The following is a 21388-nucleotide window of genomic DNA, read 5'->3' as shown; positions in this document are numbered from 1 at the left end:
TTTTTGGAGACAGGGTCTCGCTATGTAGTCCAGGCTGTCCTTGAACTAGAAGCAATCCTGCCTCAGCCTCTTCAGTGCCGAGATTACAGGTGTATGCCACTATACCTGGCTGGTATCCTTTTTTACAAGTAGAAATTAGCAAAAGGCAAAGTTAGGATTAAATCTTTTTATTTCTTCTGACCACAAATACAGATAACAAGTAGAAAGGACATAGTTGAAGGAAGGGGCAGGAAATTTGTTTCTGGGATTATGACTAGGAGTGCAAACCAGTTAGCTGGTTTGTTTTTCATCAGAGGAAGTTGTTTCATTTGCATAATTAAATGTTTAACACAGGAAGTAGTGGTTTTGGTAGCCAGATCTCCAGGAGAGTGTTGCTTTCCTTGTTTATAATGACTCAGAAGGTAAGACGAGGAAATGTCATGCTTGAATCTAAAAGGAGGGCTCTGGGTTGGGCGGTGGCACCCTCACCATGCTGAGGCATACAAGGTCTGTTGGTGTCGGCAGGGTAAAGAATTAGGTTTTAGACAGATTTAGTTAGAACAATTGGAAATATCTGAAAGCAGTTCAGTAAATGGGTCTGAAGCTCAAGGGAAAGATCTGGGCTAGAGTAGAAATGTGGAACTTGCTGTCAGTTAGATGGTCGATGAAACATGGTGATAAACATGATTTTTCCAGAGACCACAGAGCATGGGAAGAAGGGGGATTGACAGACTGTCCGGGAGTGTCCAACAGGGACAGGCAAAGGAGGCCTAAGATGTGAGAAGAGAACAGAAGATTTGTGAATCCAGCTGAGAATGCTCCTTACCAAGAAAGGAGAGATGCTATGCTTCCTATGACCTTTGGAGGAGCAGAATCAAAACCAGAGACAAGAATGGAAATTAATAGAAGTGTACTTAGACTACTGTTGAGAGAAGACAGAGAGCTCAAACTAAGAATCTGGGGAGGCATAAGGGACAGATGATATGAGCTGCTTTTTCCTCCCCATAGGCTAAGAGGGTGCCAGGATGACCCCCTAATGCTGAGACACCTGCCTCATTGTCAGGCAACTGGAGGGTCAGCCCCTGGGACAGGTGAGCCTCCTTGGAATGGGCTGTCCACTTGGCCATTCAGGGCATGTGCTCAGAAGCAAAGCCATCAGCAGAGCATAGAGTTCCCTGTGAGGGGGTATAGAGTTCCTGTAGGTTTGGGTTTTGTTTTTTTCTGGTGTGTGTACGTTTGCATGTATTTGGTCTTTTAAAACCTCAAACTACTTTTATTTATTTATTTTTGATTATGTTATTTTTATGAAATAAGTGTATATTACTTTGGTGTGCCAGTCTTGTCTGATAGAAGTACTGTTTTTGTCCTTGATCACCCTGTGAGGAAAATGGGACACAGAGAGGTTTAGTGATTTTTCTAAGGCCATTCAGCCAGTGTCTGAATCTAGATTGTGGTCTGAGGCATCTGACTTGAATCTTAAGTGTCTAACCACCATCCTAGGTAACTATCCCATAATAATTAGGGTTACTGTGGTGTAACACTTGCCTATATTTTAAAATTGGAAAATAGAGAAGAATCTTATTATTTGTTCAACCTCTTTTGAGATTTGCCTCTTATGACTCAGCTTTTTAATTGCTGAGGTATAGTCTACTTTTTTTAAACCTTGAGAGAGTCTGTGTTCTTAAATTGAATCAAAGGATTATGATAAAATCACCAAAGAAAAATGCCACCAAAAATATTTTTACGGGGCTGGAGATTTAGCTCAGTGATGCTGCTGCCTGGCTCGGATGTGCAAGGTACTGAGTTCAATCCCCAGTACCAAAAACAAAAAAATATTTTTTTACTAACTGTTTTCATCTGAGGCTATACGTCTGTTGTTGTAGTTTATTTGGGGGGAGGGTTTTTTTTCCCCTCTTGGAGTATCTGCTGAGATTCTTATTATAAAAGACTTTCAGTGTCTTTTTAGAGCCTTCAGTTTAATTTGTGGGTCGAAGATTGGGGTGTTGAAAGGTTTTTAACTTTCTTACAACTTAAATCATTTCTCAGAAAGGCAGTACGATTGGGAGAACCCTTCAGATTCCTAATAGATCTATTTGCTGCTTAAATTAATTTCCCTTGAGCAGTTGGTCCCCTTAGAGACCTGGAAGGATTAGTGGATTTCCTACAGTGACCTAACCTACTGCCTACTCCCTAGGGTAACATGGACTGTATTGAATATGTATTCTTAATATGCTATAAATTGTCGTGTTTATGGTCAGCTAATCATATATAATTGTTATTAAATGTAAGCATTTATAATTGTTTAAACCATGATTGGGTGAGGAAAAGAGGGTTACAAAGTTTGCCTTTAATTATATAGTTTCCAAGTTGGAAAGAGTTTTGAAGATCATGGTAGTGCAGGCTCCTCCATTTCTAGAAGCTCTAGAATGTGAGCAGGGCCTGACGGGGAGCACAGGGTCCCTGATCTCTGGAGGAACAGGCAGGGGAAGAGGACTAGAAGAAGTTCCCAGGGGGTGGCAGCACTATGGCCTGAAAGCACAGACCAGTTTCGCTTCATGGGTCATCACTTGGTTGAGTCTTTCTGGAGATGGATTTGGAGGTGCAGTCTTGACCCAGCAGGAAGGAATGACACACCCCTTTTAGCAGTCTCGCCCATGGGTACTGCAGGAGAGGAGGCAACACGCTCCATGTATTTATAGTCTCTGGGTTTTTGTTTTCATTTTATTCATTCATCTGTGGTACTGGGGATTGAACACATGACCTTCACACTGAGCTACATCCCTAGCCCCCCCTTTTATTAGTGTTTTATTTTGAGACAGGATCTTGCTAAATTGCCGAGGGATCCTCCTGCGTCAGTCTCCTGAGCAGCTGGAATTACTGCCATGTGCTTCCATTCCAGCTATAGTGTCTAACAAAGGTTGCATTCAGCAAGAAAGAAAGGAGGAAGACTTCCATTGGAGGGGTCTGCCTGAGCAGAGATACAGAGGCAAATGAGGGCTGAAGTATGGGACCAGTATACATGGTTGTGTGTGGCTAGGAGAGAAAACAGAAGCCAGGGAGCGAGCAGGAGAGATGAATGAGCGAGCTTGGCAGCACCTGTTCAGGGACCAGCTGATACAGCACTCGGATGCCAAGGTGAGAACCTGGACTCTAGATCATGGAGAGGATGGAGTCGTGGCAGTGTTTTGAAGGAGGTGGCCTACACTGAACTGCAGAAGAGACCTGAGAGTGGAAACATGGTGATTTGAAAATGTGTTTTCCAAACGTTCTTCTGCGTTCTAGCTATAAGCCGATAGTGGAATACATTGATGCCCAGTTTGAGGCCTACCTGCAAGAAGAACTGAAGATCAAACGTTCTCTCTTCAACTATCATGACACGAGGATTCACGCCTGCCTTTACTTCATCGCCCCTACTGGACATTCACTAAAGTCCTTGGACCTGGTCACCATGAAAAAGCTGGACAGTAAGGTACAGGCTGCCGCTTTGGTTACTGTCCTCTCACTTGCTAGGCATTTTCTCCTAAGGCTCCAGTTTACTCTCTGCTTTCAGTGAAATTTGTCTTTTTCTGGATAGCCATAGGGTTTGGTGGAGGTATGGGATGAGGAGGTGTGGAAACCCTTCTTTACCCCATTTGATGGCTGTGCTTTAGATTCCTGGGATTTTTACATTAAGTTGCTTGGTATCTCTATCAACTCTGACCAATTTGGCTAAGAAAATATGACCCTCTGCCCTTTTGACCAAGTTGGTAATCGTCAAACACTTAACGTGTCCTCAGCAGTACGCACCACAGGGAAATGCCTGTGCCTTGGGTCCTGACCCAAACACGCCACCATCACTGGGGGAAGCCAGGCTTGGGGTGGCTGTGGTGCAGGGAGCTCTGGAGTGTGCTGAAGTACAGGGCTTGTGGGCAGCCTTTCATGTTCTGGTGTCTCATCAGGGATTTCAGATTTGGGAAATGTAAAGGAATACAAATGTGACCTCAAACCCTTCCCAGAGACTCCCTGTTCCTGGGCTAAGTGGCAACCGTGGTCTTAGGTCACAGATGTCAAAAGCATCTTATTACCTACCAGGGAGGAAAAGAAAGTTAATCCTAAAACATGAATTTTTTTAAAAGTGGGAAAAGAATGTCCCACCGTGGAGTTGGAGCCCTGGCTCTTAATCTGGGCTGTCTGCCATTCATGGCCAATTCCAGTTCTCTCCTTTTCTTGGTGACTGAGGAGGCTTGGAAAGCAACCCTTGCTTTTGGCCTTGGGTCTCCTTCTGGCATGAAGAAGTAATTTGATAGAATCCTATTTTCAAAAGAATTAGTTGGTATGTGTTTGAGAAATTTAAAAAATAGGTGCCCTTTTGTTTTGGTTAATATTTAGGTTCTCTTCTCCCAGCAATTTCCAGGTCATCAGAAGAAAGGACATTATTCTGCACAGAGCTGATGCTACACTGCTCTGACAAACAAGAACTCTGTTAGTGCCCTGTTAGGGCCTTCAGAATGCAACCACCTAAAGGATCTGGGAGGGTGCTAAAGGGAAGGGTTGGCTATTCAGAGAATAGGCTCCTTTGTTCCTGCTCTTTGTCATAGAATAATAAAACTTCCTTTTACTCTGTAAAGTAGAATGAGGTAGCACAGGAAAGGAAATTACAAATATGCTGTCATTGTAGTATGGGAAGAAATCAAAGTGTGCAGATGGGGGAAATAAAGACTATCCCGGGTTGTCTTAATTTTGTGTCTAGTACAAAGTCTGATTTTCAATATCTTCTGTACTTTTTACAATGAGGTTTTGAGTTTTTATTCACATCCTTGCTATGTTTTATTCACTTGTCTAATTATTTTTCATATGTGAGAATTGTAACAGTGGACATGTTTGTTTTATAGGTGAACATCATTCCAATAATTGCAAAAGCGGACACAATTGCCAAGAATGAACTGCACAAGTTCAAGAGTAAGATCATGAGCGAACTTGTCAGCAATGGGGTCCAAATATATCAGTTTCCTACAGATGAAGAAACGGTGGCGGAGATTAATGCGACAATGAGTGTGAGTCCTCAAGTAATGTGGGGACAGTGACTTTCCCAGGAGCTCGCCTCAGTGGCCGCACTGCACAGGGAGCTGAGATCTTCGGTTAAGAGTCCAGCTCCACCACACTGCAAGTCAATGCTTCAGTCTTCCTAGCTGCCATGGAGAGTTAGGCAGGGTAATCTCTGATTTCCTTTAAGCCTTCTAGGAAGGAAGTGCCAGCTGAGCCCCATTTCACACAGAGACGCTCACAGGAAAAAAAGATCTCTGCTTGTTTCTGTCAGTGTTGCCCATTTTGCTTTGGTGGTTGGCTCCTGCCTTCCCCTCCATACAGTTTTCCTACGTTTTCCTGAGTCATCAGGTCAGTCAGCAGTTGCAGGTACAATGTCCACATTAAGGAGAAGAACAATGAGGAGACAGGAGATGCAAGCCGCCATGGTTCTGTGTGCGCTTTGAGGTTAATCCCTCCCTGCCGAGCCCCCATCCTGCCTGTTGCCACCAGGCCCTTCCTACTGTGCCCTTGTGGGTCTCATAGCTCTCCTGCATCTGTTCAGCTCTTTTTCTTTTGAGAATGCATAATTTCTTTCAAAATGCCATTGTTTGTGTGCTTAATAATGGCTATTGAAAGTTGGGATATAATGTGTCTTAAAGAAGCCAAAGAGCAGAATCTCCTAGGAGATCGGTTTGAAAGGGTGGGTACTGTAAAGAAGACTGACCAGACTCCCAAAAAAGAGCTAACACTGAGGGGAAGACAGCTGCAAGTCTTTGAAGTGCGTGTGTGACTGCTGGAATCGTAGTGATGGAAGAAATGTCTTAGTAATTAGCTAGTTCTCCTGGCAAATGCTTGGTGGGCAGCAGATTCTGTGAACCCACTTAGCAAAAATTCTGTAAAAGGGAATTCATACACAGTTTAAACTGGATAATATATAGGCTCTCCTCCCCCTCTAACATTCTTGGATTATGAGTTTTGAAAGCTTTCCAATCTTAGTAGCACCTGATAGTTTTTACATTTCTGGAGCATTTATTGTTTCCCAGACACTGCGCAGGCTTTCTGTGTAACCCTCATGGCAGCCTCGTGGGTAGGTGGTAGTTATTTCTACTTCATGGCAAAGATCCTGTGATTGCATAGCCCAGGAAGTGGAGGGGGATTTTTTGAGGGGGGGTATCGGGGATCGAACTCTGGCCCTTGTGCTTGTGAGGCAGGCGGCGGAACCACTGAGCTAAATCCCCAGCTCTGGCAGTGGAGGGGATTTGAACCCCACCAATGTGGCCCTCAAGCTGATGCTGCCACCCTTGAGACCTGATACCATGTATGCAGAGCAGTGTGCTCATCTCATAGCGTGTCCAAAGCTCCAGCCAAGGTGCCACGTGTGTCCTGCTGTAGAACAAACATCATAAGTGAATACCATCGGCTTTCTCATTATATCCCTCTCCATCTCCTGATTAACATTTAATGGTCATGAAACTAAATTTATGTTAAACTTCTTGGAAAGAAAATACCCATGAACTTTTGCTCTTTCTGTTAGATTAATGGAACTGAGGATCTTTGACACTGCAGACTGATCCTGCTCTTTATCGAGACATTTTCTGCTCAGCCTTTCATTGTAGACAGTTCTTGTGATGAGACGCCATCTGATGTGTGAAAGAAGAAGAAAACATTTCACTGAAGTTGCTTTTGTTATGCAGAGTGCAGATGTTCCCTTGGTCATTTATGCCAGAATGTTGGCTTGAAAAGCCCTTTTGCTCTTCAACTTCAGGGAACTTGTTTCAGTTTCAAACTTAGAGTTTGAGAAAAAGAACCCGCTTTTCTTCCTTCCTACAGAGAGTGGAGTGAGCTAGGAAATTAAATGTCTTGCATATCACACAAGCTATCAGTGGAGCAACCTGAGCCTAAGCTCTTGTGGGCTTGAAAAATACCTCCTTCTAGCTTATTCTCAGGGGAGGACACTGGTATAAGGAGCCCCAGAGAACAATTTCTGCAGTAGCTATTTGAAATTTCCTTATTTTTTGTATGCTAATTAGGAAAACATAGAATTAGTTTTCTGCTCCACCATCTGAATATAGCCATAACTACCATGTGTACCACTGTGAAAGAGTCCGTCGTCTTGGATACCATCTCTGCTTGAGATAAATCTATGTGCAAGGCTTGAGCCAATGTTTTGGGCCAAAGTATGTTTCTGACTTGAAGCTTGTCCGTAATCAACTGCCTGAAGCAGTTCCGTTCATGAAAAATACAGTATGAGTTCCACAAGTAATTTAAAATTTTCCACTAGCCACATTAAAAAGCAAAAAGAAGCCGGGGATTTAGCTCAGCAGTTCGGTGGCCTGCCTTGCAAGCGCAAGGACCCGAGTTCAATCACCGGTACAAAAAAAAAAAAAAAAAAGGAAAAAAAAAAAAAAAAAAAAAGGAAAAAAAAAAAAAAAAAAAAAGGAAAAAAAAAAAAAAAAAAAAAGGAAAAAAAAAAAAAAAAAAAAAGGCAAAAAAGAAACAAGAAATTACTTTTAGGAACCTAATCTAATATGTTCAAAGTACTACTGTTTCAACATATAATCAGTTTAAAATTATTGAGATACTTTAAACATGGTCTTTGAAATCCAGGGTATATTTTTGTGATGGTATATCTCAATTCATATTTCAAATTTTCATCAGAAATACTTGATCTGTAGCTGTTTCACATAATTTACTGTTAAAAAGCAGATTCACATACTTACGTTATTCCTAATATACTTTAAAGTACTCAAAATGTAATTTTCCTTTAAATTTGCATCTAACTTGACAGAATTGGTCTTTTTGTTTGTTTGAATTCTGTTAAGCAAGCTAGTCTCCTGCCTGTTCTGCATGCCCCCGCTGTGTAAACAGTAGAGACATCCCCAGAAGGAGAGAAAGAGCAGAGTCTGAGCAAAAGCAGCCTTTTTTATTTCAGAAGTTAACCAGTGTTATCTTCTGTTGTTCGGCAGGTGCATCTCCCCTTTGCAGTGGTTGGCAGCACTGAAGAGGTGAAGATCGGTAACAAGATGGCAAAAGCCAGGCAGTACCCCTGGGGTGTCGTGCAAGGTACGTCCAGCATGGGAAAGGGACTCAAAATGGATGGCTGTGGTGAATGGTCAGTCCCCCACCCCATTCTGTGTAGAGAGGAGCAGTCATGCTTCCGCCTTGGCTGAAGAAAGAAACGGTAACTGGGCATCAGGTAGACTAGTAGAGAGAAGTAACTGCCACACCCTGGCGGTGGTGAGCAGCCCCTGGAGATGATGGGCTATGTAGGAGATTCAGTATCCATTTCTAAAAGGAGGAAAAGAGCCCTTTTCTAAGAGTTTGAACCAGTTGTATCCACAAAGTATCAGAAAGCTACAAAAAGATTTCTTGTGAATAAGAGGGTGCTTGTTTCTCCCTTGCCTCTGGCCAAGTTGTCCTTGAAAAGCTGCCTTGCAGGGTTCCCAACAGTATGGCTCTGAAGCATGTGACATGGAGCTTGTGTCTACCTTCTGCTATTTCTGTTTGGGGGTCAGCTTGCTTATCAAAGCTTGGCTTCTGAACTGCAGAGCAAGAGTCACAGTGCCTGCTTAGCAGAGTGAGGATGAGGGTAAGCTCAGGATTTGTAAAGCTCCTGGCCCGGCACCTGCGAGGCATAGGCATGAGGTAGTGGACATTGTCTTCAGCATGGTCCACATTGTCGGAGTTCATCTTTGTGTGCAGTGCTGGGCAGGCCAGTGAGGCATCTTCAGATGTCTCTGAGACCTCAGGGATTTCAGAGTGACAGCTGTGACATCTTGGGAGCGTCACTTCAGGACACACACACACACACACACACACACACATCTCTTGCAGTGGAGAACGAAAGCCACTGCGATTTTGTGAAGCTGCGGGAGATGCTGATCCGAGTGAACATGGAGGACCTGCGGGAGCAGACGCATGCCCGCCATTACGAACTGTACCGGCGCTGTAAGCTGGAGGAGATGGGGTTCAAGGACACTGACCCTGACAGCAAACCCTTCAGGTATGAAGACACCCACTGGCAGGTGTCTCTCAGACAGTGACAGGGTGGCACGCCACAGGAGTGTCTGCTGCCTGGGGAGGGTGGAGATGGAGTGGCCTGGTGGGGGATTTGTGTGATCTCAGCTAACTGATGGGGAGAAACCTAAGGCACTGTAATTGTAAGCAGCCTGTCCAAGGTCCTACAAGTAGTAAGTGACAGACAGGAATCAGCCCGTGCTATGTGGCTCCTATGCCCTGGCTCTTATCTATCTTGTCTGCAGAGCCTGACTTGGGCATTCATCAAGCTGTGGTCCCTGGTAGCACTTTGCCTTGGATATGTTTGCTAAACAGGTTTACTTCCTAAGGCTCTTATTTTTCAAGCACTTCCTAGCTTTCATGCTCCAGTACAATTCTCACAGCACCCGGAGCAGGGAAGAGCGTACAAGTGCTTACCCTCATTGCTAATGGGTAGAGATGCAGTGTGATGAGGAGGAATGAATGTGGAGCTAGTGCCTTAGCAAATGCAAAGTCCCTGTCAGAGCTTAGTGGTGAGGAAAGGGTTGACAGGGCTGGGGTACTGTTGCCCACACCAGGCATGGTGAATGAGGGGGCTTCCAGGGCATGTTGCCTTCTCCTGGCAGAAGAGAGGATCACCCGAGACCTTTAACAGGTACGTGAGTTGATGGAAGATTATAGTGCTTTTAAACAAACTGTTTTGCTCCTCCTTAATGGCTAGCCCTGGGACACACAGTGATGTCTCCAGCCATAGAATTGATGGCTGCCCATGGACACTGGCAGTCTGTGACCAGCATGGGTGGGTTCATTCCTCCCAGTCTGAGCTTCCTTTGGTATAGAAGGTTTGTCTTTTCAAAATTGCTCTGGAGATGGTTCAGTACAGTAAGTCCTGGACTTATGAAGAGTTCCATTCTGGGAAAATGTTTGTAAGTTGGATTCATTTGCAGTCCAACAAGTGAAACAGCACACCTGTGAAAGTTCACTATTCGAATGTCCGTAAGTTGGGGACTCACTGTAATGCATGGGCTGGGCCTCTGCTCCAGTGGCTCTCTGGAGCCCAGGAGCACAGGTGCATTTAGTGAGAACAAATGCACACCCAAGACAAAGGGCTTTCAACCAAGCAGTTATCTTCTGGCCAAGTTTGCCTCATTACTTCTGCCTGGAGACTCCTGAACTAACCCCTCCAGGCCAGTAAAAGGACACTTTCTGGGCCTGAGAGTTAAAGGTCTTTTTGCATTAACAGGATTAGCACATTGACACTTGAAATGCATTTACCTGAATATAAAGTAAAAATCAAGACCTCTATGGTTATTAAAGCTGACAAAGGTGATATGTATGTCTGTGTACATATAGAAAAGGCTGCCTTTAATATGTCACAGAGTGTATGTTTTCTGCACAGATAGAACAAAGGAGCTGAGATAAAATTGAATTCATTGGCCATTGAATTCATTCAGATCCCAACAATGTTGAAAAATATTTGGCTAAACGTCAGGAATCTGAATTCAGTTGCTTCTTGGGCTTTTGCCTGAAATCAAGTCAGGAATCTGAGTTCAAGTCTTGGCCCTGCTACTACTCTCATCCCTAACCCATCTGGGTCAAATCGGGGACAAATCCAATCCAGTGAAAGGACTTTGTACAGAGGCCCAGTTCTGAAAACCATATGATCTTCTCCCAAGCATTCAACTGGGCTCTTATCATTCAGAAGCGTCCACAGACCATAGGAGAAGTGAACACATGCGGCCATGTTCCAGTGGAACTCTTTCTAGACTGAAGACAGGTGGGAGAGCCCCACATTTGGTTCTTGGCTATAATTTGCCAGCATCCACAGGCATGGTAGCCAGTGCCTGTACTAGATCGTAAATTGGAGCCTGTGAACTGCCTTCAAAAGTTAGAATAGGTGTGACTGCGTTCATTAGTAGCAAGTTGCCTCTCATACTGTTAAGAACCTGAATTCAGCACAGCCTACTCCTAGAGCTGCTGATCCAGACTAGCTGAGGTAAAGCAGTCTGTTCCAAAATGCTTCCCAGGTGGTTGCATGCAACTCGTTTGTTAACCACTGCTGGTCTTAAATGCTCAGAGAGGCTTTTCAGTAAAAGAACCTGTTTCAGGTGTTTAACTTAGATCTTCTCAAATTTATTTGATCATGGAAACTTTTTGAAGTAACTCACAGATAAAATGTGCTTGGAGTTATGCTACCTTGAACACTGAAAATTGTTAGCATAGGTAACTGCTCCAGGTTCTAAATGTATATTTTCAAACTATGGATCATCGATCTTGACCAATGTGTTAAAAGTTTAAGAGAACAGGAGAAAACATACCAAATCACAGTGCAGAGTGCAGGAGGACGTTATTGGAGGGAATGTGTGCAGTGGACCATGGTGGAAACATCGCCCAAATTGGAACTCCCTCATCCCATGGAAAAACTAAGGGTCGGCTCTGCCATTGGCAAGACTGGCCCCAGTCGTGAATCTGGTAGTTCTTCTGACATCCTGAGCCAGAGGGGGAAAATGGGCTCAAAAGATACTACTTCATCGCATCATTGTATCGTAGGACCTGAGCCAGCTTTTGAACTCTGATATGGAAAATGATAAGGATAGATATGAGAAAGATATCCTGAAACCTTACATTAAAGAGTCAAAACTACGTTTAGTTACCTATAAATACTTAGCACAACTGAAGCACCCAGAGTTTATATCCCCAGGATTCTGCCAGTTGAGCTGTAATCTAGATAGCAGAGACCCTCAACAGTGTTTTTAGGCACTGGATCCCAATTCAGAAGAAACTGGTTCTGTTATCCACCCACAGATACCTAAAGTAATGACATAATTTGCAATTTATAGTTCTTCATTATTTATTATTATATTATAGTTCTTTATTATTTGTTTTTTGGTACCAGGGATCTGACTCAGGACCTTGCACTTGCAGGTAGTGGAACTGCTGAGCTAAACCCAGCCCTTCAAAATTAATTTTAAATTACAGTTCTTAGCATTCTTTTCTAAGAGAAATCTGCAGTTGTTCTATGAGATTTTAGGTGGGTCTGATGCTGAGGATCTTGTCTTCTAGTTTTCTCATGAGCAGCTCACAGGAGAGGAAGATTTTGCCTTTACAGAAGTCAAGAGACGGGAGAATGAACACAGCAATTCTTCCCCTATTCAAATCTGGTGGAACCATCTAGAGGAGGACATGCCAGAGGGTGACCATTCCCACAAAATGAGTAGGCTTAGGAATATGTGTTTAGAAAAGTTCACGGAGATGTGCCCAAGTGGTCCTGATGCACTGCCAGGTTTGGGACTCAGTCATTACACACATGAGTCGCCTTGGGGAAAGCGTACATATTGTTCTTCCTTCTCTTTGGACTTGGGAAACCCTTGTTCTGAGATCCTCTTTTGAAGCTCTGGTATGTGGTGAACTCTGGAAAATGTGTTGAGCACTGTTTCTATGAGGTATCCTGAGACACATTTGTTATACTGAAGTCAACAGCGGCTGAGTTTTTTGTAAGATTTCACAACAGGAACAAATAAGTCATCCTTGGCCTTTGGTAATTCTGACCCAAATAATAGTGAAGAGTTTACTACAAGCTGACAAAAATCAAACTCATAAATTATTTTATAGTCTGATATCAATACAATTCTATATTTCACAATCAGTATCTCAGGTCTTGAAGATCCAAATAATACTGTTAATATTAGGCAACATTATCATTGTCCAACTTGGCTTTCTCTGGTAAGTGAGTGTGAAAGCTGCGTAAAACTCTGGAAAGTCAAGCCACATGATTGTTCATAAGCAGGTAGAGTTGGCAGTGTTGACTGTATGAGAGCTAAGGGTGTTAATTATAGAAGGTGCAGATTGATGTTACTGTACAACTGTTATTCTGGGGGAGCAGAGAGAATGAGAACAAGGATTCTAGCCCCATATAAAACATCAACAACTGTTTACAGTGTGTATATGGGGTGGGATGATGAGGTGCTTTGTTGTTTTTGTTTTTGATTGTGTGACCAAAGGTGCTTTCTCTGTAAATATCTTTATTCTCATTTAGAGATAAAATTGTCATAGCATTCAAGGTAAAATACTGGATTCTAAGTTTTGTGGACAGGAAGAGAATGGGCTTTAAAATTTAAATAAAACTTCCCTGCTGTGTTTACAATTGATAATTCAACTAAACAGCTACTTTCTACTCTACTCTTAGAGGTGCTCTTGTGTCTACAGTTTGTTCCCTGGACTGAGGGCTGGAAGGGAGGAAGTGTTACTAAGCACAGATTACATGTCAGATGCTTTGTGCACACTTCCCCTGCCTCTGATTCTCATAATCACATCCGTGGAAGGTTAGAATTACTGCATCCGTGCCTCACAGGCCCGGAAGCTTGGAGAGGGAGAGGCTGTGCTTTCCCAAAATGGGGGGCGGGGGTGCAGAACTCAAACCCCGCTCTGACCCCGGGCCTATCATCACACTCCTTCCATCTTCTACACTTCCAGTTCCATTTGAACCCGTTTCCCCTGTGGGAATATGTGTAAGATAAAACCCAGCTGGTGCGCCGTACACGTTAGTGCTAGCTGCATTGTGCTTCCTACTCATTCTAGGTTTCATGTGCCTCTGTCTTTTCATTCACAGCATGAATAAAACAGTGTGATTTTATCTGATCTTTATATGGTACATGGCAGCTCTAGTGTTGGAAGTAGATGGGTAGAAATGATAAGAACTGAAATTTCTAATGCAATTTTATGACCCTGTCATTGGTTTATGGATTTTGAAGTCTTCAGGAGACTTATGAAGCTAAAAGAAATGAATTCCTGGGGGAACTGCAGAAAAAAGAAGAAGAAATGAGACAAATGTTCGTTATGAGAGTGAAAGAGAAAGAGGCTGAACTTAAAGAAGCAGAGAAAGAGGTAAGTATTTTGTCCTTTAAGGGACAGAAACTTAGAGAGATTTTATTAATACTTTGCATTTTATAGCATTTTATAGCTGGTTCAAATACTTTCTACATACATTTTATCACAAGCAGCACACTAACTGGCAAGAAAAGCAGGCCAGATATTCTTATCCCCATTTTAGAGAAGATAAAACTACATCTGAGGTTTCTAGAATGGATCATCCGGTCTTTGCAGTGCAGTGTTTCCTCAATTTCCAAGGCTTGAAATGTGAGGTTCAGGATTCTGGGACTGTTAGCCAACTCAGTGCACTGTGGTAATGGGGCCTGTAGCACTGTGAGTGGATGGCAGTCCAGAGTGAAGTCAGGATCCAGGCTTCTCCCCTCTAGCATGCACCCCCTGCTCTAGTGTCCCTTCAAGCCTCCTTCAGTCCCACTGCCAGACCAGAGTCGCTGCTTCCTCAAAGTTGATGTGAATGCTTACCATAATAGCACTCTTCCCACTGTATCTGAGAAAGTGACTTTTGTGTACTGTGTCTGCCTCTGCCAGTCAGTAATGAATATCTCAGTTACCTGACCTATAGCTCAGTATTTTTCTAAATGAAATCAAATAAATAATTTTCTCATTATATTTTATTTTTAAAAAGACTGTTGAAGGGTCGGGGATTTAGCTCAGTGGTGCCGCCACTTGCCCCCGAAGCACAAGGTCCTGAGTTTGATCCCCGGTACCAAAAAAACAAAAAAGACTGCTGAAACTTAAAGGTTATTTAAATAGTTAAAACTCAAGGTGGTTTTGCTACAGATAAAAGAAAATTGAGCTTTCTTTTCTGTTGGCTTTAAGAACCAAGTGGATGATGGGTAAAGATTTAGAATGATTGATTAAGCATTTGCTCCTCTCCTCTGTTTTCATTTTTTATTGTAATTTTTTCCCCCATGCTGGGGATCAAACCCATGGCCTTTCATGCATGCTAGGCAAATGTTCTACCACTGAGCTATCTCCCTAGCCCATGATTATGATCTGTTTAAACTCAGTTTGTTAAGGGCCATAAATTTCCCAACACATCTTACATGTAATAGATACAAATACGTATCTGTAAGTAAGTATATTTTATACATGTTGAAAAAAGGACCTGAAAAAACCACTTTTGCCATAAGGGAAATTTTTGTTAGAATCATAGATAATTTTTATCTTCTTCATGCTTTTAAAAGTGAACATGTGTTCTTATAAGGAAGTACTGTTCAAGGAAATTTTAGTTCCAAGGAACTCAAGTGACAAGCCTTGGACAGATGGATGCTGCTCAACACCTTAGCCTTGTCCTTCCAGTGACCCACCAAGAAGACATGTCACTTCCTGTAATGGAAGCAAATGCAGCCACTTGATGTGTTCTGTTGTTTGAACAGGTCCACATACGTGACCATCAGTAAGATTTTCATATCTTTAACAAGCCTGTCTTCCTCTTTTATTCTCCAGCTTCATGAGAAGTTTGACCTCCTAAAGCGGACACACCAAGAAGAGAAGAAGAAAGTAGAAGACAAGAAGAAGGAGCTTGAGGAGGAGGTGAATAACTTCCAGAAGAAGAAAGCAGCAGCTCAGCTACTACAGTCCCAGGCCCAGCAGTCTGGGGCCCAGCAAACCAAGAAAGACAAGGATAAGAAAAAGTAAGCAGGTGTCTCCCCATTTACTGGGGACCTCTAACAGTATTCTTGCATGTCTGTTTTCCTATTTACAGACTGGAAACTGGTCTGTTATGAGAAAAATAAAAGCAAGTATACAGTGCAGGGAAGATGATAAAGGTTTTAAAAGTATTTTTAAAGGGTACACAATGATTAATTTGTAAAACTTGATCATGTTGATCAAGCAGTTAGGACTGGAGTAACCTGTCATCTCCTCTGTAGCATCTTCTTCTCCAACAGTAGGCCTCCTCAGAGAAGACAGGCCTGTTTTTCTTCAGTACCTCTGAAGATAATTCTCATGACTCCTGGTAAAGAACATCTAAAGTCACAATGGTTAAGCTTATTTTTCTACTATGTTTTCAGGCATGGTAAGCCAGTTACTGAGTCTTGCTCCCAGCCTGAAGCCTGTATAAGGGCTGATAGTGGTCATCCAGTCACTCAATTCAACAAGATGGTGAATTGTCTTATCATGAAATGTAACCCAAATACCCATCTAGTTAATATATCCCTGCCCACCCTCCAGCCACACCTATACCCACACAAAACGTTTAAAAATATGTCCTTGATTTCATGTGCCAAAGGGTCAGGTTCTGCTCTTGAGTTAGTCACTTCTTGGGATACTTCAGTAACCGCTGTCTGTACCAGAGGAAATGTGAGCTTCCTGCAAATTGTCCTGTGGTTCGAAACTCTCCTTTGGATCACTCCAAGGACTAGAGAGTGCATTTGGTTTACTGTTGCTTCGACAGTAAACACAGCGACAAGACCTTTGAAGCAAACCTTCACAGGGTCCAATAACGAACCCATGGATGTTGCCTTCCTTTGTCTGCTTAACTCACAGCGTATTTCAAGATCTTGCTCTTCATCCTTAAAATGCCAAAATTCCAAGGAGAGAAAAGAACAAAAACATTGATGTTCAAAGAGGCAAAGAATTACATTCTTTAAAAACATAGCACCTAGGCTTCCGCCTTCGACTGTGTTGGGGAGGAATGTACACAATGCTTTGCCACCCTGTGGTGTGCAGCAGACATATCTGTAAGGGGTCTTGTGATGTTGCTTGTAACAAAGATGAAAATACAAGCTGCAGTAGCACGCAGAGGGATTGAGTTATGCTTTACACACAGAGAGCAGAAGAGGGGCCTTAGTGGGTGTAGAGGAGGTGTGATTTTAATTTGAGTTGGTTCAGACCCAAGTGACCAAAGGAGTCCAAGTCCCCATAATTTGGATATTCTTCATTAATTCAGAGAGAAACAATTGCCTAGTTTATATCTGGTGCCAGGAAATGCTTCCATGGCTCTGCATGTTGGAAGAGCATCTGACACTAACGGGGTCCTCCAAGTAGGCACCCAGATTCCAGTGACTTCCAGTGAGACAAGTGAAAGCCATTAGCATTGCACCCCTGGTCCAAACTAGACAAGATAAAAACGTGTGTGTGTGTACACAAATGTCTATTGTGTGAATGAAAGAATAAAAACTGCTGGCTCACAGCATAGGAAACCCAAAGTCTAGGTTTTCTTACCCCAAAGGACTAAAGTACATAAAAGTACAAGTTTTAAAGCTAAAATTTTTGTAAAGGACCAGCAGTGTTAAAAGCATATCTCATGAATGCTGGCTAGGCCTTTACACAATAAAAATTTGAAGAGCTGATCACTATTGTGCCTCTATTAAAAAAAAAAAAAAATCCAGCAACAAACGTCCCAGTGTAGGAAGGTTTCTCCTTGCCCTTTTGAGCATGTTCAGTTACTTTCTTCCAATTATACATATAATGCTTTTAAAGTTCATGTGAATCTGTGTGAATTCTTCTTTAGTTTAATTTATATATTCTCATTATTAAAAGCATTAGATGGGGTTCACAATAATCAACCAGATCTTGTGCCTGAAAATGGCACACATTTTTTGTGTCACTGAAGCTTCCTACCCTTTTCCACACTTCTTAGTGGAAGCATTGGCTAGCAGGAGGCTTAAAGTATTAAAAAAAATCATCCTTCATATGGCCAGTGACAGGAGAGGTTTTGGTTTGAGAGGACAACAGAAAGTTAGTAACCAGGGTAACCAAAGCAGCACCTCTCACGGGAGCTCCTAGGTTCCAGAATACCGACACAGGCCTCCTGGGAGCTGGCTGTGATGGAGGAAGCTTGTTTACTTCCCTGCTGTGCTTCCACATTCAAGCTTCATTTTTCTCATAGTTTTGAATTCTCTTTTTTCTATTCTGATGCCATGCTTCTTTTTTAACATAGGTAAGGCTTTATGTACTACTCCTTGACCTGCAGTAGCATGAGGGTATAGAACATTTCTTCCTAAGGTTACAGACAAGGTAGAACTAACCCTGGCACTGCCACTAGCTGGGCCCCACCCCTGCCATCTCTGACCACCGAGTCCCTTTGCTTGCTTGCTTGCAGCTGCACCACAGTTTTGGGACTGCCCAAGGGTACATTGTCCCCTGGACAGTGTTCATTTGTTCTGAAAACAGTTTTCGCAATTGCCATCAAGCTTTGCTGGTTAAGATGCATCTATCCCAAAAGAAAGCTTTCAGATTCATCATTTAAAACTGGTGTGCAGCCAGGCATGGTGGTGCACACCTGTAATCCCAGCACTCCAGAGACTGAGGTAGAAGGATCTCCATGAGTTCGAGGTCAGCCTGGGCTACATAGTGAGTTCAAGGCAAACCTGAATTATAGAGTGAGACCCTGTCTCAAAAAACAAACACAAAACAAAACTGGTATGTAAAAACTAAAGTTTACACAACCATCTCACCTTTTTTTTTTTAAGTAAAATTGTTGCTATGGTATAAAGTTGCGTGTTTTCAATTTGCCTAAAATTAAGTATATAGATCTTGGGTTTGGCATCGAAAGCTCCTGGCGTTGCCATAGCTATGCCCATGTAACAGTTGTTCTTTTTTTTTTTTTCTTCCCAGCTAGATTAGTAGCATGTCCTCCATTCATTCTTTCCCAACTACTCTAGACCTCTCCCAACCTACTCTAGACCTCTCCAAGTCGTGTGTACAAAGGCATTTATGGGATATTTATTCTCTGACTCCTTCAGCTGCTCAGAAATGGAAGGTGATGCTCCTAATCAGTATTCATGTGATACCTACACCTATGAGATGATGGTTTTGTGTTATTTGAGAAAACAAAAACTAAACAGTAATTCGTTCTGTGGGAATATATAGTGGTTTCAAGAAGTCACTTGTGAATTCTAAGTTTCATGCAAATGGAAACTAACCACGTGTTCTGTAATTAAATATTAAAATTTTGCTTTTGCTTGTCATGTAGAATAGCTTACTCAAGTTTTTGGTTTTGGTTTCTGTCAGTTCCGTAATCATTGCATGAGCATTCACTGTCACTGAATGCTGGTGCTGGCGCTCCTATTTTCCTTTCTTTTTAATTTATTATTATTTCTAACTTTTTTGTTTTGTTTTTTAACTTGCAGTGCAAGCTTCACATAAAGCCTGGCAAGCCAAGGATGTTCCCGCATTCACCTGCTTTTGCAGTAATAGTGTACTCTGCCATCTGTGTCCTTTGGTTTTAGTTTATTATTTAGTCTTCCCAAACACCAGTAACTCTTTACTCGTTTTGCTGAATGTTGTTGGGTGGTGGAAAACAATAGAACAAGAGAATAACAGCCAAATCTTTGTGTGCCTGGACTTTGTTTCTGGAAAGTAAATGATTGCCTTTCATGCCTGTCCCCAGTGGCAGCAGGAAGCATGCCTGTTATTTGAGTGTCACTGTGGAGGAGGAGTGTGGGGTACAATGCTGCCTGTACGTCTGACATAAGAACTTCCCATCACGTTAGCAGCTGAACTAAAACCCCTAATAGCCCTGACAACAACGTGCATTTCTTGATTATTCATCTCCGTGATCACACAGTCCCTGAGTTCCTTGTCTCTCCTCCACACTAGCCCCAAACTAAGGTAGATTGGTAGGTAGGGAGAGCAGTGGGGAGCTCTTTCATTTCATTTCATTTCACACTGACATTCTCTGCCCCAGTTGGTGCTCTGTTCACTCTTGGGTCGAGACTGCATCTGAGCAACCACCTCTCAGAGCCTGGCCACACTGCTGTGACTGCTTGATCTTCTCACAGACTGAGATATCGTTGCTAAGTAGAAGAATCTTCCATCAAGGATAATGGGCACCTCACAGCCTGTCTAGTGCTTGCAGTAAGAAGTTTTTCATAAAACATATTCACATGTGCTTCCAGCAGGCTGAGGGGCAGGACCTTACGATTGATTCCAGGCCACTAATCATGAGAAAATTGCCACAAATACTTCAAATACAAAATTTGCTTATATAAACGATGTGTCATCAACAAATTAGAGAGGACCTTGTCAATTTAAGATACAAAGGAGAAGGAACATAACATGAATCAAGAAAGTCAAAATTCAGCTTCACTTCCTACTTTCTTGCTGGTATTTCGAATCCAGATGTCTTGAAGGGAATTTCCTGTGTTGGCTGTCACCCTGACTAGTTTCACCTGCTCTCTGTGTCCTGGAGACCATGGCTATCACCTCACCCATAATTAGGACTGACCCAGGTGCCAGAATGTACACTTCCTGCCTGATTGGCATCAAGAAGGACATGTATAATCTCCCAGCTGTACTGCCCTTCCTGATGCTGGATCCTGCTGCAACAATATCCCCAGCTTCCTCTAGAGCCATCCTCTCCTGTTTTACTGGAGAGGATAACATTCTCATGAACCCAACACTTTCCCTCTGCTTTTTCAGTGTGACCTTCACTAGTAAACAGGTGAGAATACACTGCACCTCCCCTCTCCAATATACGCTTGTTAAAAACTTAAATTTCTACCTGATTCCAGCAAATATTTTTTTCTTTTCCTTCCCTTTACCCCCAGTCATATGGAAGAGAAAAAAGGGACGGTCTTCCATGATAGAGACCTCGTTAGGCAAAGTTAGAAAACTGGATTCACTGACGTGCAGAATAAGCTGCGATGGAGACTGCACACCAGAAGCGACAGCACTGTACTCCTCACAGGGCGAGGAGCTGTTAGACCAGTGTTTTGTCTTTGCTTTTGTTTTTGTAAGTTGTAGTCGGAGGTTAGCTGTGGAGCAGTTAAGTGCTAGAAGCATGCTGACTAATCCTGGGCTGATTTGCTCCTATGCTGGGCACCTCACAAAAGCTTGAATAGTTGTGTTGTTTGCTTGTCCAGCCATTGCTTGTGTGAGCATTTTTTGTGCCTTGTAATAGAAAATACACTTTTAAATTCTATTATTTCATGCATCCCTAAAAGCTTTTAAAGCTGAGCCTGGCAACAAAAAGCATCCACCTGACTTTTTGATTCCAAAATTATTGATTTTTTTGCATTAAATTTTTCATAGCAAAATAAATTTTATGGAGAGTCGGGGAATAAAAAGTCACAAGAAACATATAGAAGCTTTTCTTAAACAAATGTGTTGCTTCTGAACTTTTCTCTACCCCTTCTTCCCAGCCCCGATTAGTTTGTTATTGCTGCTTTTTTCTTTCTGTATCTATGCCTTTTTTCACAGTAGTCCTTGGCTCTGCACGGAATAAATGATACCCTCAAATCTAATTGGATGTGCTTTCGCCTTTGCATGTAAGTACAGTAGTAAGAAATCTTTGAGATCTTTCTGACTTTCTAAAATCAAATGATATGGAAAGATTTTGGGGGTGTGTGGAGAGAGAATAGTGTCTAGCTTTTAAATAAAAGCTAAATGTGTCTAAAATGACCACATTTATATATTTTTCACAGTTTGTTTTCCACTTCTTAAATCTCTTATAAAGTCAGAAATGACTAATCCCCGCCTGTGTTCGGCACAGTTTTATGGGCATTGTTGGCTATTGCAGAGGGGCCTCGATTCTTTTTTTTTCTTTTTTTTTTTTTTTTCTTTTTTTTTTTTT

The 21388-nt window shown here is 42.4% G+C and overlaps 1 protein-coding gene across 4 annotated transcripts in view; it reads left to right on the top strand.

Annotated features, from left to right (window-relative positions):
- The window catches only part of Septin11 (septin 11), a 52626-nt gene that overhangs the window by 29244 nt on the left and 1994 nt on the right, over nt 1–21388 (top strand). Inside the window, exons 4-10 of one of the 4 annotated variants that reach the window (XM_010619880.1) lie at nt 3262–3448; nt 4851–5012; nt 7950–8046; nt 8818–8986; nt 13731–13863; nt 15316–15503; nt 21019–21083. In XM_010619880.1, coding sequence (XP_010618182.1) covers nt 3262–3448; nt 4851–5012; nt 7950–8046; nt 8818–8986; nt 13731–13863; nt 15316–15503; nt 21019–21040 — 958 coding nt within the window. In that variant the 3' untranslated portion in view covers nt 21041–21083. Of the gene's footprint in view, nt 1–3261; nt 3449–4850; nt 5013–7949; nt 8047–8817; nt 8987–13730; nt 13864–15315; nt 15504–18944; nt 20864–21015; nt 21084–21388 lie in introns of those variants that run through there. The other 3 variants (XM_010619879.1, XM_010619881.1, XM_010619882.1) reach the window with 3 other exon arrangements.

This window comes from Fukomys damarensis, unplaced genomic scaffold (genome assembly GCF_012274545.1).
Source record: "Fukomys damarensis isolate Sample0158 unplaced genomic scaffold, DMR_v1.0_HiC HiC_scaffold_32, whole genome shotgun sequence".
NCBI classification, from domain to species: domain Eukaryota; kingdom Metazoa; phylum Chordata; class Mammalia; order Rodentia; family Bathyergidae; genus Fukomys; species Fukomys damarensis.
Note: the sequence above shows the minus strand (reverse complement) of the source record. Positions and strands in the feature narration are given on the sequence as shown.